At 47.0% G+C, this 21,709-nt stretch overlaps 2 protein-coding genes across 7 annotated transcripts in view; one reads left to right on the top strand and one right to left on the bottom strand.

Moving 5' to 3' along the window:
- Positions 1–14,869, top strand: part of LOC147272443 (voltage-gated inwardly rectifying potassium channel KCNH7-like) — a 64,583-nt gene extending 49,714 nt beyond the window's left edge. For 3 of the 6 annotated variants that reach the window (XM_086218258.1, XM_086218182.1, XM_086217939.1), the window contains 10 exons: positions 696–927; positions 1,012–1,179; positions 1,315–1,514; positions 5,858–6,110; positions 8,291–8,496; positions 8,740–8,830; positions 9,633–9,908; positions 10,717–10,879; positions 12,287–12,479; positions 12,599–14,869. In XM_086218258.1, the coding sequence (XP_086074384.1) occupies positions 696–927; positions 1,012–1,179; positions 1,315–1,514; positions 5,858–6,110; positions 8,291–8,496; positions 8,740–8,830; positions 9,633–9,908; positions 10,717–10,879; positions 12,287–12,479; positions 12,599–12,889 (2,073 nt within the window). In that variant the 3' untranslated portion in view covers positions 12,890–14,869. Of the gene's footprint in view, positions 1–695; positions 928–1,011; positions 1,180–1,314; positions 1,516–5,855; positions 6,111–8,290; positions 8,497–8,739; positions 8,831–9,632; positions 9,909–10,716; positions 10,880–12,286; positions 12,480–12,598 lie in introns of all 6 variants that reach the window. The other 3 variants (XM_086218100.1, XM_086218021.1, XM_086217862.1) reach the window with 3 other exon arrangements.
- On the bottom strand, positions 14,870–19,326 carry LOC147272442 (grancalcin-like). The gene is made up of 8 exons (XM_086218376.1): positions 19,159–19,326; positions 17,814–18,041; positions 17,668–17,737; positions 17,317–17,360; positions 16,876–17,023; positions 16,674–16,787; positions 16,525–16,583; positions 14,870–15,820 (listed from the first exon to the last, which is right to left on the bottom strand). The coding sequence occupies exons 1-8, from the start codon at positions 19,180–19,182 to the stop codon at positions 15,794–15,796; spliced, it is 714 nt and encodes a 237-aa protein (XP_086074502.1). The 5' UTR covers positions 19,183–19,326; the 3' UTR covers positions 14,870–15,793.
- Positions 19,327–21,709: the final 2,383 nt, after the last annotated feature.

The raw sequence follows: 21,709 nt of genomic DNA, 5'->3' as shown, positions 1-21,709 counted from the left end.
CAGGAATAAGCGGAAGAAAATGGATGGAATTCGCCTTGATAATTCCAAGCTGCTGCTCTTTGATTTTTAGGGCTAATTTAGACTTTTATCACAGGCAGTCACTCCACTTTTTGCCCCACTTCTTATTTAAATTGAAATTTCCTCAATCTTGATGTTTGTCTGGTTTTGTGGGCCACTCAACCTGTCAAACACAAAGCTCCCAAATCTTCTCCCTCTCGCTGTGAAGCCGCTTGAAGCTGCCGATCATCGATTGTGGGTTGCGGCTTTCCTTCTACTTCCTGTCATAGTTTCCGCGATCCTGAACTGTTTGATGCAAAGACTTGACATTTTGAAGGCTTATAACGCGCATAAAACGGTGCACTTGTCCAGGTCGACGGCTGGTGAGTCACCGCCTAAAGCACCTTATAATTGTTTGCGTCAACTTTCAAGGCTTCATGACCTCCATTCCTGCTGAAAGCTGTAATTATCATGGTATTCAAGATGATATTTTGTATGCAGATGCCAGAAAAATACTTGCTTAGCTCATGTAGCTCTGAAATGTTAATGTTTTTAGTGGCCTAAACCTTTGTTAACCTCTGGCATGTCGCAGCCAGCGGGACTTCAGTGCCTAAAATTCAGAACTTGAGAAACGGAGGTGTTGCTGAAGTCTCGATCCATACCGAAGTTGCCTGAACGTGTGTGTTTTTCTGTCTCAGACCACCACCCTGATCGGGCTGCTGAAGACGGCCCGTCTCCTACGGCTGGTGCGTGTCGCCCGTAAGCTGGACCGCTACTCCGAGTACGGCGCCGCAGTGCTCATGCTACTCATGTGTATCTTTGCCCTCATCGCTCACTGGCTGGCCTGCATCTGGTACGCCATCGGCAACGTGGAGAAACCGTACCTGGAGCATAAGATCGGCTGGCTGGACAACTTGGGCGTGTCCATAGGTTGTAGCTTTGAACGTACCATGAAAAGGCTGAAAATGAATGTGCGAGATTTTGCATTTTCTAATTTTTGGTTTGTTTTTAAAGGAAAAAAATACAACTACAGCGACCCCAGCTCGGGCCCGTCCATCAAAGACAAGTATGTCACAGCGCTTTACTTCACCTTCAGCAGTCTGACCAGCGTGGGCTTCGGGAACGTCTCCCCCAACACCAACTCCGAGAAGATCTTTTCCATCTGTGTCATGCTCATTGGATGTGAGTGACAACTGAGTTTAAATATACACATGTAGCGTGATAATAACGTACGAGTCAAGACAAGTAGCTTTTTTTTTAAAAATAAACACAGGAAAAGGCGTTTGAACGCTCCGTGACCTCATGTTTCCCTCTCAGCTCTAATGTACGCCAGCATCTTTGGGAACGTGTCGGCCATCATCCAGAGGTTGTATTCAGGCACAGCCAGATATCACCTCCAGATGCTCCGGGTCAAAGAGTTCATCCGCTTCCACCAGATCCCAAACCCACTGAGGCAGCGGCTGGAGGAGTATTTTCAACACGCCTGGACGTACACCAACGGCATCGACATGAATATGGTACGAGAGGAGTGTGCGCGCGCCAGTGTGCCCGTGTGTGCAAGGATGAAATCTTTCATCTGACAGTGGAAGCACCAAGTGGGTTGAGGATTATTGAACTAATACATCTACACCAAGAGATTCTAATGATCGGGCCGAACAATCCAAGGTGCAATATTTGCTAAAGGCTAAATGTTTATCAAAATTTCCTCTAAGTCAGTTATCCTGGTGCTGCCGAGAGACCCCTGCCTGCTAATCGTGTTCCAAAGACACCTTAGGGTGCCGGGAGGTTTGGCTTGCCTAAGAAGACGTACCAAACTATTTAAAGACATCCCGGGCTCCAGGAAAAAAAGTACATTCGATCCTCATCTAAGTAGTTTTCTTTGCAGATTGGACACCATGATAGTAATACTCCCCTGGAGACATCCCACTGAAGCGATGCAGCAACTGATGATGAAGACTTTTTACAAGATCGATAGGAATACCAGGAAAATACATGAAATGTTTTAAGAGGACCAGGCTAACTCCCCCTTTGGTACACTTAAAGTACCAAATGTTTACCCAGTTTTATTTTACTCCTTACTGGGGAATTTGATTATATATTACCAAAAAATAAAATAAAATAAAATACTGATTTCCACTCCAGGAGACCATGTGCACACAGTTTAACCCTTGAAAAGGATCCTTACCGTGTTATGTCATTGTGCACTTCGAAAGAAACGGAAGTTGAAAAGGATCTACTGAACTATTTCATTTTGTCCTTAAAATTGAGTTCGTTAAAACCAAAACGAAGTGGACAGAAACTCCAAACTCCAAAGTAATTAGCGAGCGATGAAGCAGGTTCTCCATCGAACAGACGGAATGTGGGCTCTTATTTTGGTAGCGTTCACAGTCAAGACAGCACAGTTCGCCTCAGATCCCCTGAAAAAAAAAAAATCACACAATTATAATTTTTATTTTCTCTGTAAACCATAAAATGGAGTGAAAGTGTAGTAGGAGTTTCCAGCTGAACAACAATCCAGCGTCACCTCGGGTTTAGCGAAGCAGTCAGAGACGGACGCCACCTGGAGGGTTTTGTCTCACGCCAGACAAATCCAGGACTCGTACAACACGCGACACGCTGCCAACAGCACTGTAGCGAGTGTTGTTCGGGTGTCTTGGTGTTCACTTCTGACACACATTTCTTGCCTCTGTAAGGCAACAAAGGCACGCACACACACACACACACACACACACACACACACGAACGGCTGCGTCCTCTATCAGCGCTGCCTCCATCTGAGAATGTGTTAACCGCAGCTCTTAAAACCCTACAGACGCAACTCAGTCAGCTCTGATGGATTAAAGTACTAGAACCTTCCATCATATCACATGATGGAAGTTCTGCCCCCCCCCCCCCCCCATGATGTAGACAACAGGTTGTGAAATGACCCTGATAATAGATAATATTTGTCTGACTTTGATGTTTGGAATATCATTTCTGTTGTTCTAACAATCTCAAGCCCCATGCCCCCCCCCCCCCCAAAAAAAGAAGCTCTTACCACATCAGTGTTAGGCGATGTCACTGTGTCATCAGCATAGTATAATGTTTTCATCGCATTGACACTGTGCAGAGTTGAGTCACAGCCACAAATGAACAGAAAGGCGGAGTTGCTGGGTCCGTATGCAGTAACTGTGGCTTTTCTTATCACAATGCTGTTCATGGTACTTATATAAGTTTGTCTTTTCCATGTCTGCCTCATGCCAAATGGAATGATCCCACCACTCTGGTAAGAGCAGGAGGTACATGTGTTATCACAGCTACTGTCTCTGAATCAGTGATACGACTCGCAGATTTTAGCTCAGCAGTATCATCGGTCTGGGTTGTAAACGTACAAGTGTTTTATTATTGTCCAAACCGTGCACGCCCCTGAAGGACACCTTACTGACCATTCGCCAAAAATAAAAAGACAACAGTTGCTGTGATTCCACATCTTATACAGTTGTAAGTCATGCATGCTAGTCCTCACAGAAGGTGTTTCTGGTGGGCCACGGTAATAATCTAGTACTGGTAGACGTGCATGTGGCCTGCCCGAGGTCCCCCCTTTGCATGAAATCTGTGTATTCAAACACAACCCCATGACATTCATCTGGTACCAGAGACAGAGTGAATCACGCCTGTGAGAGTGGGCACAGCCTCGCCGGGCGCTGCCAGGCTTCCCCTCCCACGGTGGGAGGCTTGGCTGCATGCTTGGCGGTGGCACCTGCGCTTGCCAAATGTTGTTCAGTCTTTCCTTTCCAAATCTACTGATCAGTTCTTTGCCTTTTCGAGCAACGACGACGTCGACAACAACAACAAAGGCCCGTAAGAGCCCCATAAACTATCTCAGGCAAGACTTTCTTTGCTGTGTCATCAACGCATTGTCCTGTATTTTATGTGAAAATGACAAAAAGAGACGACAACGTTTCTTTTTGTTTCGACTGTCCCCTATGTGTCCCTGTCCTTGCCCTCTGGTGTCTGGTCTAGTGAGAACATGTGGTGCTTATTTACAATCAGTTCACGGGGATCATTGCGCAGTTGCTTTGTCAGTCTTTGCTTTACCTTTTTCCAGAAGGGTAAGTGTATTATAACTTAATTTGTATATATTAGAGCAGCACATGCTTGTAAGTGTAATTTAGTCCACTTTTCAAAGAGGTCATATTATCCTCATTTGCAATTTTTTTTTTTTTTGGATAAGGCCTAAAATGCATGCATACTGGAACCTGCTAGGGTAGATGCTAGATTGACCTACTTTAATGCTACAATAGAATAAAATGCCTTTATTGTCACCATCAAATATTAAGCAACTCCCTCAGTGTTACAAAAGGTATGAAATAATTAAAGTGCAAGATAAAAGATGACAACAACAGCACCACTTGCTATTTACGACATATAAAACTTTCAGAGCCCAAGTTTAAAATCGGCACCCATCTTCCAGTTATTGGTCAGGTTCCTCGAGACAAGATAGAACTTAGTTCCTTCTCTTCGCTTAAAGCACGAGTGCATTTTATAAAAATGGAGGTTCTGATTTATTGAAGGCTTGTTTCCGATTGATCAGAGAGTCAATCGGCTACCACGATCGCTATGCATATGAACTAACTTACTATCATAAGTGTAGTTTGACCAATGAACCAAGTTAATCTTTAATTACGACATGAATTAACTTACTGTCTCACTAGCACCCCATTTCTCTGCTTTTGCTGTCTTCGCTAAATATCTTTCAACAGCCGTTGTGCACTTGTCCCGTTTCGTGCTACCGTGCTTGTCTTTTACACTTTCTGCCAAAGCTGCCATTAGCGAGGAGTGGCAAGGAACGTTAGCGGTGCTAGCTCAATTAGCTGCTTTGGAGGGACGGTAATTCCGCAGGTGTGCAAATAAATCAGTAGTTTGCGCGTCTTTCACTGACGCTCATCTTTTGCACAGCTTGCAGATGAGAGATGTAGTGCCCGTAGGCCCATCTTCATCATCTGGGTAAAACAAAATATTCCTAAACAGGAGACCTGGCGTTTTTCTTCGCCACTAACTCAACATTTCTGCCTGTCAGTGAGGTAACTCCTCCCACCCCTCGTGTGGTAGGGTTGTAAACAGCGGATCTTCGTTAATCAGGATTGGAAAACCTGAAAACAGAGCAGATCTCACAGCCCTTTCCCTTACGAATTCCATTTTACAGGCGTGTGTGATGCTAAACGTATCAAGCCATCTAGCTAACTAGCTATCAAGCCATCTACAGCAGCTAACTAGCTATCAAGCCATCTACAGCAGCTAACTAGCCATCAAGCCATCTAGCTATCTACCTAACTATCTAGCTATCTACCTAACTATCTAGCCATCTACCTAACTATCTAGCTAACTAGCTATCTGGCCATCTACCTAACTAGATATCTAGCTAACTAGCTATCAAGCCATCTAGCTATGTAGAAGTCTACCTAACTAGATATCTAGCTAACTAGCTATCTAGCCATCTACCTAACTACATATCTAGCTAACTAGCTAACCAGCTAGCTGTAAACCATTCCAGAGAGAAGACTGAACAAATATTGAACCTGCAGCATCTCGATCTCTAAATGTTCTGTCTGGTCTCTCATCTAAAGCTCTGTAGAGGAGATCTCAGGCCATTCCTGCGCCGAGGTTTTGAGAAGAAGGAAAGAACACAAGTGGCAATTGTACCAAATTTCTCTGGAAATCTTATCAATTTGACCCACAACTTCACCCCCCTACACACACACACACACACACACCAAATCAAAACCCAACAAACATATAAGTGCAGCACTGACATAAAAAAACAAACTCTAAGATGTCTGACCGTGATTGTGTCTGCTTTGACCCGTGTGACCCCCTTCAGGTCCTGAAGGGTTTCCCTGAGTGCCTGCAGGCGGATATCTGCCTCCACCTCAACAAGAACCTCCTGCAGGGATGTAAGGCGTTTCACGGAGCCACCAAAGGCTGCCTGCGAGCCCTGGCCATGCGGTTCAAGACTACCCACGCACCCCCTGGGGACACCCTGGTCCACGGCGGAGATGTGCTCACAGCGCTCTACTTTGTGTCACGCGGCTCGATAGAAATCCTCAAAGATGACGTGGTGGTGGCCATACTGGGTGAGTCCGCTCGCTACCCCGTTAATATTCGCTCTGGAAGAGCATCTGGAGGTCATCAGCTCAAGATGACCTGGGTTCTTCTTCACTGACTTCAGCGACGCGCATCAACAAATCCATAATTTTGTGCAGCCTATCCCGGTGATTGGTACACAGGATTAAAATGTCTGTGTGGTCACTTATAGCCTTTCTAACATAAACACCGATGTACAGTAACTGCAAGTACTACTCTTCAAATATGCAGTAATAGTGCCACAAAATATTCCCTCTCATCTGCAGATTATTTTCCCAGCTAATCTGTAATTCTCAAGGAGATGTTTGTTTTTTTTCACATATTGAACCAAGAGATGACGTTTGCCGCCAGACAAGGGAAAATAATAAAACTGACTGTTTTTAATCAGAAAACAACAATGCTGACATGTTAATTTATTTGTAGACACATCAGGAGAAAAAGAGGGTTTATTATTAAGTTTCTGTAAAGCCCCTCGTTAATGTGAACAATGAGCGCGCAACTGGAGCCAAAACATGCACCCAGCTGCTAATACGGAGAAGAACATCTGGTTAAACTCCACCGAACTGAAGCCATCACATAAAATGATGTCCATTTAAATTATCCGTCTAACTAAGCGGCTTTGTTTTTGAAACCTGCGACGTCGAGATGAGTTAAGTCGTTACTAGCTGCTGGATAACCTGGCGAAGCTAGCTCTGTTAGCATTCCTGGCCCTGTAAAGTTGGCTGCTTGCGTGCTGTAGTTTGGTTTTCTTCTTCATCTGATGAATTCCGAGCCGAAACCGTCCCCGGTCCGGGGAGAATGATGGTCTTATCGTTCCTACCTGATTAGCTTTGCCTGAGCTCACCTCCATTAGGGAAGACACACGTGTGGGCCAGCTAAATGAAGATGGCTCCGCTCTGCTGCGATACGGCTGGGTTAGCAGCTGAGATCCCTACTGGGCACGTTCTAATAACTTACTTCAAAGAACATTGCTGCCGCCTCGCACTTGTGCCTCATGATGAAGGAAGAGGACAGAAAAAAGGAGCGGGGGAGGACACCCGGTGGGATAAGAGGAGGATGTGTAAAAAAACCACACAAAAAACAGAGCGTGATTGCTTTTAAATAGAGATAGATGGCGGGGAGGGACGAGCACGTGGGCGGAGGGGAAGGAAAGCGGCGGGAGGGGGCGAGGGGTAGATTTAGGAATTCAAGGGAGCAGGAGAAAGGTGTGAAGGAGTGCTCCATGACGGGAGCTGCGTGGCGTTTTCAACGGCGTCCAAATGTAATCGCGCTAAATGTCTCATCTCCTTTCTCTGGTCTCTCTCTCGGCTCTCTCTCACCCCGGCAGCCAGCAGGTGTACTCAGCGAAGCCTTTTATGCGGCCGTGTTTTTTCTTCTTCTCTTTCTTTCTTTCTTCTTTTTTTTTTCCTTTTTTTCTTTGAAGGACTATTTCCAGGCAGGCCGGTAACGGTGACACAATAAGGTCACAATGAGCAAGAGGCTCTGGATGAAGCTGAGCTTACACACGACTCAGCATATACCGGAACCGCTGATTACCCCCTTTTGTTTTTCCAACGCCGCCGCGCTCATTCTCTTCACATTTCATCATGGAATTCTGAGAAAGGTCAAAGTTCACGTCGGAAAGGTTAAAAAAAATTAAATGTAATCATTTAAACAATACATGGTGTTTCTACCGTAGTAATACCACAGTTAAAAATAGTCATCAGGCTTTGCTTCCTGCCTGTAAGACTAAAATTAGGGGCTAAAAAAGTTCCAAAGGTGTAACACTCCCCCATCTGCCTGACACGCCCTCCGCGTACGAGCTCCAGGTCGAATGAGAGGGAATCCTACACGTTCTCAACCGTGATCCGTGGTATTCCTCATGAATATTCAGTTCATCGGGCAACGTTTCTGCGCTCCACGTGCACCTCAGATTGGATCACCCGCATTCATAGGCGGTCGATAAGATTTCATGAAGGATGAGTTTATTGTCTGTATCGTCCAGGGGGAAAGTCCCGCCAGCGGCGAGATAGAAGAGTAAGGAAGGGATTGGTGGCTTTAAATTCTTTCTTTTAGACGACTGCGACGCCCTTTAGCCTCCTTGTTTATTCCATGCAGCCTGACTCCTTTATAGGTCAACACACACTGCTCTCACCCCCCCCCCCCCCCCCCCACGTGTTTTCTTCTCAAGGCAAGAACGACATCTTCGGAGAGATGATCCACCTCTACGCCAAACCGGGGAAATCCTGCGCCGACGTGCGGGTGCTGAGCTACTGCGACCTGCACACGATCCAGCGCGAGGAGATTCTGGAGGTTCTGGACATGTACCCAGAGTTCGCCGATCATTTTCTCACGAACCTGGAGCTGACCTTTGACCTCCGGGATGAAAACGCAAAGGTCGGTTTGAGTCACATGATCGACGTTATTCATTCTCTTCTGTGCGTCCGTCTCTCTGTGGCTGTGGGAATGAAAGCCTGATGCCCGATTCAGACATTTTTTTCTTGTGGGAATGTGCTTTTTCTGTCTGGAAAAGGAAAGAAACTATTTTTTTTACACGTGGAACGGCAGCAGACGTGACTCTTGAGTCTAAAGGCCTCATTCATTTCTTTTCCTTTATTTTTTTCGTTGATGTTTTCACAGACGCTGTACCCGCAAGCGAGTGATTCTACCGTCGGTGGTGTCGCAGCGGCGTGTCGAAGAAGAGTATCGTACAAACGGAAGTCCTCCACAGGTCCGTCTCCTCTCTCTCTCTCTCCTAAGTGAATGCTCTTTAATATCCCAAATTATTATTATTGTTACTATTATTATGATTATCATAGTCATTTGCTCAGGCGTCGCGTGACTCAGGATGCCAGTGAGTGCATTAGCAGAGACGAGGCATTTTAACACAATGTAGGTTTGTGGGAATTCATCAGGAGGAGATTCTCCCCGCTTAATCACATTACAGCCGTGAATCCGACAGAAACGGCTCCCCGCCATGGCTCCCGAAGAGCGCACCGAGATTGTGGTGAGCAGCAAAAGACGCGACGCCTAAATGGTGGGAGGAGTCTCGTCGCATTTGAATTTGGATGTTTCCATGAACTTTTGTAGCTTTTCGAGCGTCCGCGGAGCTGTCGAAATAAACGCGGCGCTCAGGTGTTGTCACCCAGCTCTGACCGGCCGCGAGACTTCAGATCAGACCCCCCCCCCCCCACGCCGGCAGCGCTCCGGGGTTTGGCTGCGATCCAGGCAGACCTAATTGGTCGCCATGGTTACAGGCCATCTCAATATAGTGGCCAGCGAACCTGTCGAGTCCCTCTCAGGGCCCACGGGCCAGCACGCCCTGCCTGGGCCATCAGATCGGTGTCAAGTGAGGAGCACCAGGAGGAATTTACTGGTATATTTGGAGAGTAAAAGGCTGAATGAGTTTGTCCTCACGTCAACCCTAAAGTACCTGTTGTCAGAGATAACAAAGCAGCCGAAAACATCCCCCAAAGGAAGCATTAGCAGGGAAGTCGTGCTCTCCCAGCAGATCTGCTCATCCCTCCCTCTAGGCTCCCACAACAAAGAGCCGGTGGCCACATACTGCGACTCCAGGCAGGGGAGACGGATCTACGCCCCCTCATCAGCCGAGGAGAGGACGGAGTCCGCCGAGGACGAGGAGGAGGAAGAGGAGGAGGAGGAAGAGGAGGAGGAAGAGGAAGAAGAGCAGAGGCCGTTGTGTTCGGGCGTGCTGGGCTACCCGGTGGTCCGGGATCACACCCTGGGCCTGGGGCACAGTTCTCCAGATGCAGCGGCTGGAGAGAACGCGGAGAACCAGGCGTATACAGGTGACGAGAACGGACACACCCACAAACCTGGGCTTCCTTCTGTTTCCTCCTGAATGTACGACATTAAAAACAACCCGTGCGACATGTTTCATTATCCTCTATAATGAGCTAAACTGTGAGCCTGTCCTCTAAGTTTACCTCCGGAATGGTAATTGGCTCAGAAGTTAATTTAGAAAAACCCAAAAATCCCTAAGCCCCCGAAGAGGGAATGTCACACCTATTAAATTTCTAAACAAGGATTATGTGCCATCATGGTGAAACCTAAAACCCATTCAGTAATAAAATGTAAGAGGATTAGACTCAGCAACCGGGGTCGACCCCCTTTGATCGTAGGTCACCGCTAAATAAAGGATTGACAGGAAAGCCCGAGTTAAAGCGTAGACACGAGTGGATCTGGTGAGTCGGGTCACGTCTTTGGTCACGTGTGGTTTCATCGTCTCTCCCATCCGCTCAGGCGGAGGAAGGTGAGCTGGAAGACCCAGCGGCTGGGCTCCAGAAGTAGACCTAGAACTTCCAGTGTGTCAGTCGAGCGGGTTCACGGATATACGTGTGTGTGTGTGTGTTTGGTGTGTGTGTGTGTGTGTTTTCCTCACCAGTGTGGCTCTTTGGATTCACTAGGTGGTAAACTGAGCTTAGTAAAGCTAAATGATGAGAAAACACCACACAGGAAGATTGCTCTCCTGAGGCACTCTTCTAATAAAACAGATCATTTACCCTGTGTGTGTGTGTGTGTGTGTGTGTGTGTGTGTGTGTGTGTGTGTGTGCGTGTGTGTGTGCTCACGCTTGTTTGCACACCCTCCCCTCCCAGCAGATCTCCACACAGACGAATGGATGCGTCAACATCCCAGCGAGGGCGTGGAGGAGTCGCCTCAGTGTCGAGAGGCGCCGGCCGGGGAGGACGACAGCGACACAGACCTCACCTACGGAGAGGTGGAGCAACGGCTGGACCTGCTGCAGCAGCACCTCAACAGGTGTGCAAGGGTTAGCACGCTGGTCATGTGACACACACACAAAAAACAGGAAAAGGAGGCCTCATTGATAAAATGTGATCTGTACATTAACTCTTCATTCAAGGAAAATATTCTACATTTGACTAAACTTCCATGACCTGGATGACTCGAGAGCTGGTGTACGTTAGCTTAGCTTAGCATCATGACTGGAACTGGAACATTACTAATCATTGATTGATTGATTATTGATATTATTGATATATCAATACTTGGAGAAAACATCCGAATGACTGGCTTTATTAGGGTTTTTGAGGAAAGATGGAGCCTGGCAGTGGCCTTTTTTTACTCCCCAACTGAGCTAAGCTAGCAGTTGTAGGCTAAATTAAGCTGAGCTAAGCCTAGCGTGTCCTGGCTCTAACTTAAGTCCAGCCATAAAAGCATTAAAACGACATAAACAGAGACATAGAACATGCAACAAAGACAGAGTACTTTCCCAGAGTGGTACTAGTACCTTTCCCGTAGTAACAGATGTGAACCCCAGTGTGTGATTGTCAGCTGGGCTGCAGACATTCAGCTGCCGTCTATTTATAGCGTTCAGACGCATGGCGGCGTCTGCTGACGTCAACGGGGGGGGGGGGGGGGGGGGGGGGGTTCGGGATGGTGGACGTCATGGTGAAGTTGCAGAATTGTGGGTTTTAAAAATAAAAAAGTGTGAGGAAATCCATCAGGACAGGTTGGGGTGAGACTGCGAAGCAGCGGTCACGTCCTCCATGGCGGAACGTTCCGATTTTACACCAACAGGCCCCAAGTGTTTGTGTTCTCAGCCTGCAGGGAGAGAAATCAGCTTCCTCTCTGTTTGTCTGAGGTGAGTCCCTGTCGTAGCCACGCCCCCTCTGAGGTAAAACGCTGCATTAGCTGATGACTCATTGCAGGTATTTTTGTGTCCAGAAACACCGAACTCACTCGTGAGCTGTGCACACTCTCTTCTCCTGCTTTAGGACTTTTCTTTGGCAAGATTTCAGTTAAAAAAACAAACAAAAACAAACAAACATCCAGCCGAGACGGAACTCTGAGCAGCAACTGGGACCCAGACGTTGACTTGGAGCACTCGTTTACAGGGGGACGCCTCTTTGTTTAGAATGCTGCAAAACATTTAAGACACGACAAGATTATTGTTCGTTCTGATGGAGCTCTGTGCTGGAAGAGGGGATGACTTTGCAGTATCTGGGACGCCATCCCTGCCTGCACAGAAGTAGTCGTTTCAAATGGAATCCAGGCACCTGTGTGGCCCACATGCTCCCTCTATCAGGTTAATGCCTCCCCCTAGTGGTCGCTGCTGGTTCAAACAACCTCCGACCAGCTCCATCAAACATGAAAAACTACAAAAATGTCCGTTAATTCTCGCCCTTGTCCATCTTTGGCCTTCAGACTGGAGTCTCAGATGACAGCGGACATCCAAGCCATCCTGCAGCTCCTCCAGAGGCAGACCGCCGCCACCGGACCCCCCGCCTACAGCACCGTCAGCTCCAGCCCTGAGTACCAGAGGCCAGCCATCCGGGTGCAACCCATGTCTGCTGTCCAGACCGATCTCAGCCTTGGTCCGGCACCGCCTCGGCCCCAGGTAGCTACTGACTTGTAGGGGCAGCTTACTTTTCTGAGCCCGTCTAAACAGATACTTACGGTAAACGCGCTTCGAAGAACTTCACTGCTCATCAGTTAACGCTCTTTATTCTCCCTCAGAGCCCAGACAAGACCCCGAACAAATCCAAAGAAACCTCCTCCCCGCTCCTCTGCACAGAGACTCTGACAGATGGGGACTTTGCTGGACAGATGGAACCAGAACCAGAACCTGAACCTGAACAGAACCACATAGAAACACAGGACCTGGACTCTGTAGAGGAACAGCACCACCAACAGCCACCAAGGCTCCCATCAGGCCGACAGGCCTCGCTCCCTGATGTCCCCGGCAGCAGCTCAGGAATGTTGGGACTCCACAGGCCAGTTTCTGACCCGGGGCTTCCTGGAAAGTAGACCCCAAACCCCCCCCCCTCCAACATTGACTGAAGGTCTTTCTCAAGCTTGACTCAGGGTCTAAAGAAACAGACTGAATATGCAAAAGGAAAAAAAACAAACTGTAGACTTTCTTCCATTCCTTTTCAGAAACGCTCCGACACTTCCGAGTATGTGATTTAGACATGTTACCACTATTTATACAGAGTATTTATACGCTATATAATGATCATACTGTAAAGTCATCACCTACTGTGTACATATACTTCAAATAGAACACTGCCAGCAACACAAAGGCACCCAATGTGCTTTTTCTAAGAGATATGCATGTTTTCATGCTCCTTCTTTGGGTTGGTTTGGCTTTTTCCCCCCTCTGGCATGTTCTACACACACACACACACACACACACACACACACACACACACACACACACACATCAACGATGACTGTAGCTACCAAGTCTCATTTACTCTTCACAAAGCTACTTGAAACTCTTATGTGAGGTATTTCTGGATCCCACAGCCCCACCCCTCCGGCAGCATCAGCAGCAGCTCAACGGCCGCCCTGCGTCGCCTGCTAGCTTGCGTGTTATTAGCGTGCCTACTGGAAACCGCATTGCCAAACCAGTGGAACCATTCAAAGTTAAAACAAAAGACAAAAAAGACAACGACTACTGAGCGCGGTCGTACAGGAGACGGTCTGGACGTTCTGTAGTACGAGACTTGGACGGTCTTTGAGAGCAATAATGACAAGCCGGGGCAGCTGAGGTCCACACGCTCGTGTAACACAACTTGGTGTACAAGTCACATGAGTTTAAAAGAAACACCAGTGGGAGGTTCCCACGGACCCATGAGACGACAGAGGCGTCGTGCTATGATCGGGGGGGGGGGGATGTACACGCATGCTTGAGATCTTCCATAATCTTTCATTAATCCCACGGTTAGTAAAGCGCGAGCTCGTGTGCGGGGCAGCCGTTAGTAGCCTTAGCTTGGTCGGCCCGCGCGAGCCTTCACCCCCCCGCCGCCGCCGCCGCCCCCAGCGTACACGTAAATGTACTTCTTAGTTTATTCTTCGGGTCATTGCATGATGACGCGACACATACATGAGCTCATGTACTGCATGGAGACTGCACTTGGAAATAATAATAAAAATAAAAAGGGCGGGGTGGGGGGGGGGGGGTCGTCAGTCAGCTGACGTGCTCATGCGGCAACGACAGCACATCCAGAGAGAAGGAACGGGGAGACTTATTTTTCTAACAAAACAAAACAAAAATTTAATTTGAAATTTGCCTTTTATTTTTCTACGTGTTTTATTTTTGTTTGTTGTTGTGTGTGTGTTCGTTTTAAACCCCCCCCCCCCCCCCCGGCGTGGGACTGACCTGCTGACGGAGGAGGAGCACGGCGTCGGAGCGTCTCCATGTAGCAAGCAAGACTCAGCGGTTCAGGCTTCCCATCCTGCGTCTTTGATGTTGAGTTCACAGCTCCCCCCTTTTGATCCCACACAGTCGAAATCTGAAGATTCAAACCCCCACCCCCGAGCTTTTTAACCGAATTTTCTGGAGGGAAGCAGCAGCTGCACGGATGTCGATGTTTTTGGTTTTTTTTTGAATTCCTATTCTTTTCTCGATTGCAGACGTAGAACAAAAGTTGCTGAAACTCGAAGCCCAGACGTGGGAAAAGTTGAACCTGCTTCAAAACTTTGGTGGGATTCGCAAACTTTTGCACAGAGATTAGGACAAAAACAACAACAACAACAACAAAAAACAACAACTTGCTGTACCGGATTATTAAATGTCACTTTTGAAAAATCGAGTGCTGTTCACAGTTGTTTTTATGCATTTTTTTAAATGTTTGCCACTGTATTTTATACAATGCAACACTAAACAGCTAATTTGAATGTTTCCATTGTTAATTCTATTTAAAGAAAATGAACTATATTGTGTAAATAGCCTTGACCACGACAAAAAGAAGCGCAACTGTACAAATGAATAAACAGAATGCATAACGATTGAAAAGTGTTTATTGTGAGTAACAAAATATGATCTAGAACGGCGGTAATGTGTCAACTTACAAATAGCGAATCTGGGTTTTGGACCCAAAAAAAAAACAAAAAAAAAACACAACAACAACAACAACAACAACAACAACAAAAACTTAGCTGCATTAACACTGGCGTGCTGATCGCTCCGCTCGCCGACCGTGGAGCCAATCTGCACGCAATCCGTCAAATAATGCACTTGTGTTGAGCTAACGAATCAAAAACTGAGGTGAATGCTAAGAAGCTAACATGAACTCCTCCGTTAGTATCAAGTTTTTTTAATCTATATATATGTTTATATATATATATATCTCAGTGGTTTCAATATATAGATTATACATTCAGGGATTAAAAATGGCACAAAATCTGAATACGATGCTTTTGATTGAAAATGTCAGCGCAAACTTGTTGGCACTCGGATTCTAAGCTAATATCTGCATGGTTAGAAGCCCGCTGGGTCGGCGTGTCAGAGGGGAAACGTTCTGGCGTTCCTTCTTCTGTGGGGGAGGGTGTGGAGACAGGTGCAGGTTATAGCGGAGGCTTTTTTTAATACTGCGTCTGTGAGCGAGGGCGTGGCAGCAGAGCCTGCCGCTCGGAGGGATGGCGACATCACAAGCGACTTCCTCCAACAACAACAACAACAACAACTAAAAAAAAAAAAAAAAAAATGACAGCTGAAAATAAACCGACGCCTCTTTCATTAAAAACTGCACGTTATAAACCTGAACCTGTCGGTCTGGGAATGGAGGAGGAGACAGAGACAGAGACAGAGAGAGAGAGTCGGAGTTCGTCTCGGCTCAGGTGGCTTCTCTTCGCTGTCCTCTGAGGCGGGAGGCCACAACCCGCCACCAACCACTGGTTCGTTAAAGGTCGTGACCCCGTCGGCACTTAGATGGCCATTGTGCACAGGATGAACTGTTGGCGGAGGACACAAAACGTTAGCACGTTAGCTGCGCTGGCAGAACCTCGCGGCTAATCGGACGGGCGGGAGAACTTTTAGAGCCGTTATTCGTTCTGAGGGAGGGACGCTGTGACTCATAGTTGCACATTAAAATGACCACAGTGAGGCAGTTAGCATAACTAGCATGAAACGGCATAACTTCCTGTTTCAGACATTCAGTCTTCGGAATGTGTCGGTTTTAACTTCGGTTGTGGCCATTTTCATTTTGATGAATCCGCTGGGAGGTTTTAAGAGGATGTTGGACGCACCGGATTGCACGCGCATTGGACGTAACTGACAAAAATAACATTTGGTTCTAAATTTCACAAGATTTCGGCCTAAAATTATCCAGTTGTATATTTTAGCTCAAAAACATTCCCACTTCAAGGGTGACTCACAATCAGATATCGGCCATGACATTAAAAAGATTAGGAAAATAAAGTCGATGGCCTGGTAGCCTCAAAACCACTCTGACGTCGTCCACATCAGCCCAGCAGGTGCTGATATGCTAATATACAGGCTATGCTAATAAAAGCTAATATGCTAATTGCCCAGTATACGCAAGCTAACGTGTTCACTGCCTTCACACTCCCACATTAAGTTAGCATAAACCAGTAGCCTCTGACACGTCAGTGAGGTTGACTTCTCTGGGCGCACGTGAGGTGGCGTGTGGACTCACGTCATCGTACTGGAAGTTGACGGAGCCCTGCTGCATGGTGTCTCTCCTCCTGAAGTTATCTGGAAGACGGAGGAGGAGAGGTTACGGCTCACTCGCCCGCAGGTTCAAGACGCGTGCGTGCGCGGACCGACCCGAGCGGTTCTTCGTACCTGTGAGAGCTCGCAGTTTGACGCAGCACGCCACGTAGTCGTCGAAGTAGATCCTTCCGGCTTTGTTGTAGCGCTTGATGATGGTGTTCAGGGCCTGAGGACTGATGCGGTAGCCTGGTTTAAGGAGAAAACACACACGTGAGGCTTTGACGACAGGGACGAGTGGGTATACCTGACCCTCCGGGAGAACGCGGCGTCCCACCCATGGCGTTGATGGCCTGGTTCATCTCGTGAGGTTCCACCGTTCCGCTCCGGTCCTGGTCGAACATCATGAAGTTCTGCTTCCAGCCGTTCAGGGCCGTGAAGAGCTCCTTGAACTCATTGAAGCCCATCTTCCCAGTGTAGTCCCTCTGAGGAGGCCGGGTCAAAGGTCAACACCGGGGGAGTCGGATACTTCACGTACACACACGTGTACACACTTAAATACTAGTACACTTGCGTAACTCAGACATGCTTCTGAAGCAGGAAACTAACTTGTGGTACATTTTGATTCTTCACCACGTCTACAAACCCCTCCCCCGTCCAGGGTGAGCCGAGGTTCACCAACTCTTTATCTGAAGAACTAGCAGGCGTGGAAAAGTGCAGGGAGCTCCCCCGTCACACGCCGTACTGACAGAACCCCTGATGTCATCACAAAGGATACGTCCAGCATCGCGATCATGATCCTGCACGTCTCCAGGCTGAAGGCTGCAACCGGGACACCGGGGTGGGGGGGGGGGTTCACGGAGGGCGGAGGAGAAGCGAGACGTTAGTCGTGTTTGGACTTGCCTGCATCATATCTGGAGGTAAAGAACCTTCCAGGTCGTTATGGAAACAGCACAGATTGACAGTAATAAAGCGAGACGTGACGCTACACGCCAGGCGACGGCGTTCTGGATCTTTCAGAGACTGACAAAGAAGACGGACTCCGCACTTGCAGGATCCATTTCTTTAATAAATACATAAAACACGTGGGGATGCGGCATTCTGCGAACGCGGCTGAACATCGACTCACGCGCGTAGTTTCCCGTGAAGCCGGACTGAGTCAAACACCTCTGGAGCTCCTCCGCGTCGATCTCTCCGTCCTGCGCAGAGGGAAGTGACAGTTGTGTACGTCGGTGTAATTCCGCTGAGTCAGCAGTGGCGTTCCCGCTCTCTTACCTGTCCTGCTATGGCTGTAAAGCAACCCCACATCGGATCGTTGGCGGCCGGAGGCGGAGCTCCGAACGTGCCCGGATAGCCGCCGCCGTACGGGACGTACCCTCCCTGGGGGGGCGCGCCTCCCATCGGACCGCCCATGTGTCCATGCATGGGGCCGCCCATGGGACCCCCGGGCATTCCTTGTGGTGGCATCCCTTGGGCTGGCATTCCCGGCATCGAACCCCCGTACTGAAGAGAAGGAGTCAAACTTTTGGCCGACGACATAAAACTTCTAAAACTATGACTGTGCAGCTCTGAGTTGTTACTGATACTTCAAGAAATACACAAACACTTCAAGAAATACACAAACACTTCACACTGAAGGGAAAATTTACATCTTCTTTAAAGTTTTTTTTTTTTTTATATTTCTGATTACTGGATTTTTTTATTTTTTTATTTTTTTTTTGCATTTTTAAAAGGTCAACTTGAATGAGAAGCTTCCCGATTTGAGCTTTTTAACGGATCTCGACAGTGAAACAAGTTGTTTTTGACGGGATCAGGTGCTGCGGTGGCGAGGAGGGCGTGTCACCGCAGCACCTGACACGTGTTGGGAAACTTACCACTTCCACTTTGAATACAACACAAATACTGCGTACAAGACTGACAGCAGAAGTAAGAACTACACAAAAGAACTTGAACTTGACGTGGGTGTGACCTTAAGCACTCCCTCCACGGCCCTCGAATGTAGAGAAACGCTATTCTAACCCTAATCTCTTCAAACAGTACTGAGTTTTGAAAAATGCATCCAGATTCTTTACGATCGGAGCTACAAAGTTCATCCTGGATGACAGCTCTGGACCAGCGTTACTGATTCCACAGCTCCAGGCTGTAGGGCAGATTACCAGATTATTATTATTACCCATCGGTATAATTTGGGATTACTTGGAATAGGAACTGCTCTTTCAAACAGGTGGCCCTCCTTGAACAAAAGGTTGAACTCCACTTAATGAGGGTGGCTAATAAATTTGAGGTTGGGCTCGAGGTGCGTTTAGCTCGCTACTTCTGCTCCACGCTCGTCCCGGAAGACAAAGATTAGGAGGTGAATTCCTACCAACCCCGGGTGTTACTGGGTTTGCTAGTGCTCGGCTGACATGGCTAATTATTAGCCTTCACGTTCCTGGGCTTCTCGAAGTCACTACTACTAGTATTATCTAGTAACGCCACTGCTTGGAGGAGATAACCATAATCGGAAATGCCGTTCAAACTGCAGCCTCGAGCTAGCAGCCCCAGGCTAGCATTTTCGCTAGCGGCTAGCAGTAGATGATTGGTCTTTTCTCACCGTAAAATCCTGGTTCTGTTTACTCACCCCGCCGTAACCTGGATACGCCATTTCTGTCGAGCTCTACTAACTGTCACACGTCTCAAATCTCTCCTCGGGACCAGGACTGGGTGAAGCTGTTCGGGTACACGGTGCTAACTTCCGATAAGTGAACAGTTGTTACGTCATGTCCCATACGTCCGACCTGTAGGAAGTGCGTTGACTGACAGTGCTGTCGCTCTTCTCGACGACTCGTTCAAATGAGCGAATCTTTTGAAATGATCCGTTGACGAAAGAGCTCAGTTCGAGAGTCAAGGGACTCGGCTGGCAGTTCATGTTATATGACCCTAGCATTGTGGGACTAAAGGGGCTAAAAGTTCAAAGTTTGACTCAGACTGTCATCACATCTTGACTGTCATCTTAAGCGTCATCCTCACTGTCATGTCAGGTGACAACTCATAACAATCACAACTGTCATCCCGACCATCAACTCCTCAGTAATACTGATTGTTATCTAAGTGGACACCTCAGAATCCTCACTGTCACTTCCTCTGTCATCCTCACTGTCATGTCAGTCGACAACACAGAATCCCGACTGTCATCTCATCTGCCATTCTTACTGTCATCCCAGTCGACATCTCAGAATCTTGACTGTCATCCTATTTGTCATCTTCACTGCCACCCCAGTTGGCATCTCAGAATCTTGACTCTTATCTCATCTGTCATGCTGCCTGTCAACTCAATAATTCTGACAGAGAATATTAAGAACCTGAAAAAGAAATTCTGACCTGTTACGGAGCCATCCAGTTCCAACATGGCTGCCATTACTTCTGCACATCCCAAACCTTCCCCTACCGCAGAGACAGACACAGTTTAGAACCACAAAACAAAGAAACAAAACACTTTGGACAAACAGAAAATGAACATTTTGTCCCCTGTGTTTTTTCACAATTTAAAAAAAAATCTCATCCTCTGAGTCAACAACGTATAACTAGACTAAATTAAAGTGTATGTCCCTTACAAGAGTTGTATTTACAAATGCAAACATGCTACTATGCTTCAGCTCAGCGACTGATCTGCGAACGATTCGGTGAACAAATCTTTTAAACGAATCATTTTCCCGAACGGAATCCAGTGATTCAGTACACCCAAATAAACTGAAAACCCATTACTCGTCGGTGACGCAGCAGACAACCAATTGGAGAGGAGCGAGAGGAAAGACCCGCCCACCAGTTTAGGCGTTGCTTCCAAATTCACCCCAAGAGGGCGTCACTGCCCCTGGAATTAAATATCCCGTTATGTGCTGCATGGAAGTGACAGTTAAGAATTACTGTTAATTTTGAACTTTAAGGTGATGCAAGTACCTTAAATATTAAAAAAAAAAACTATATAGTGAATAGTGTACCTAAGCAAGTATTACTACAGCAGCAAGTTAAGAAATAAAGTCAGACACGGGAACGTGTGTTCTAACCCTCATGAGAGGTCGGTTCTACTCGAGTTCTGAGCAGAAGTCGAATGAAAAGATTCTTAAGAATTCCCTAAATCAATATTATCATGATACATTCTACTGCTACGACTACTACTACTAATAATGATAATAATAATACTGGAATCAGTCAAGTTTATCCTTAAATGTGTGTATTTTGTGTTCTATCTTCTTTTTTTTATTGGTTAATGACTTCATTATTACACTGAAAATACAGTTGGTGAATTTTTTTCCCTTCCCCGAGGCTCTGAATGCTAATTAGCAGATTCATTTTTTGTTTGTATCCACTTTGGTGAACATGTATGGGTGGGGTTTTTTTTTAGTTCACAAAGTTTTTCCACATGTGTTTTGTAACTGATTATTCACGCACGTTTGAACACTAATATCAGGGGGTCTTGGTTCCTCCGGTAACATCTTAGGCCCCTGAATGAGCCCTGAACCGCCTGAAAACCTCAACCTCCATATTTGTAGTCCTGCTATTTAAAAAAAAGGGGGTGTAATAAACATAAAGCAGGCTGATTGTGTGAGGCCGTGTTTGCGTTCGTATCGTTTCAGTCATGATACCAGCTACCGGTTTGGATTTAGCTGCGCTAGCTGTGCTAGCAGCACAGCTAGCATTAAGGCTTTTACTGTGGTAATGCATTATTTTCTTCATCAGGCAAAGTCTTATCAACCAGAATCAGAATTGTGGTGTTACAGAATGTTGGTGGGAAAAACAGGAAACACCACTTTATTTGGTATTGGATTTTTTTTTCTGGAGGGGGGAGGGGGGGTACAGTGGTTAGTCGTGTCACCACAGAAGAAGAAGGTTCCGTGCTGGCTGGGTCCTGTTCTCATGTTCTCCTTGTGTCTATGTGGGTTCTAGCGGTCCCAGGCACCAAGAACATGCACACTGGGTCAACTAACGAGTCCCATTTTCATTCCAGGGAGAGAATCGGAAAGAAAAACCAAATACTGTGAGTTCGTGTGTATTTCCCTCCTTTTACCTTGGACCAGTACTGCGTTCCAGTTGAAGTGGGAAGTTCCCAGTTGGAGATTTCAACGGAAAACACAAACTCTTTGAAAATCCCTTTTTTTTTTTAGTACTCTTAGGTCTAAGTTTGTGACGTTTCA

This window comes from Aulostomus chinensis, chromosome 1 (genome assembly GCF_037954235.1).
Source record: "Aulostomus chinensis isolate RoL2024-O1b breed Wild chromosome 1, RoL_Achi_v1.0, whole genome shotgun sequence".
NCBI lineage: Eukaryota > Metazoa > Chordata > Actinopteri > Syngnathiformes > Aulostomidae > Aulostomus > Aulostomus chinensis.
The sequence above is the reverse complement of the archived record's forward strand: the minus strand, read 5'-3'. Positions and strand labels throughout refer to the sequence as shown.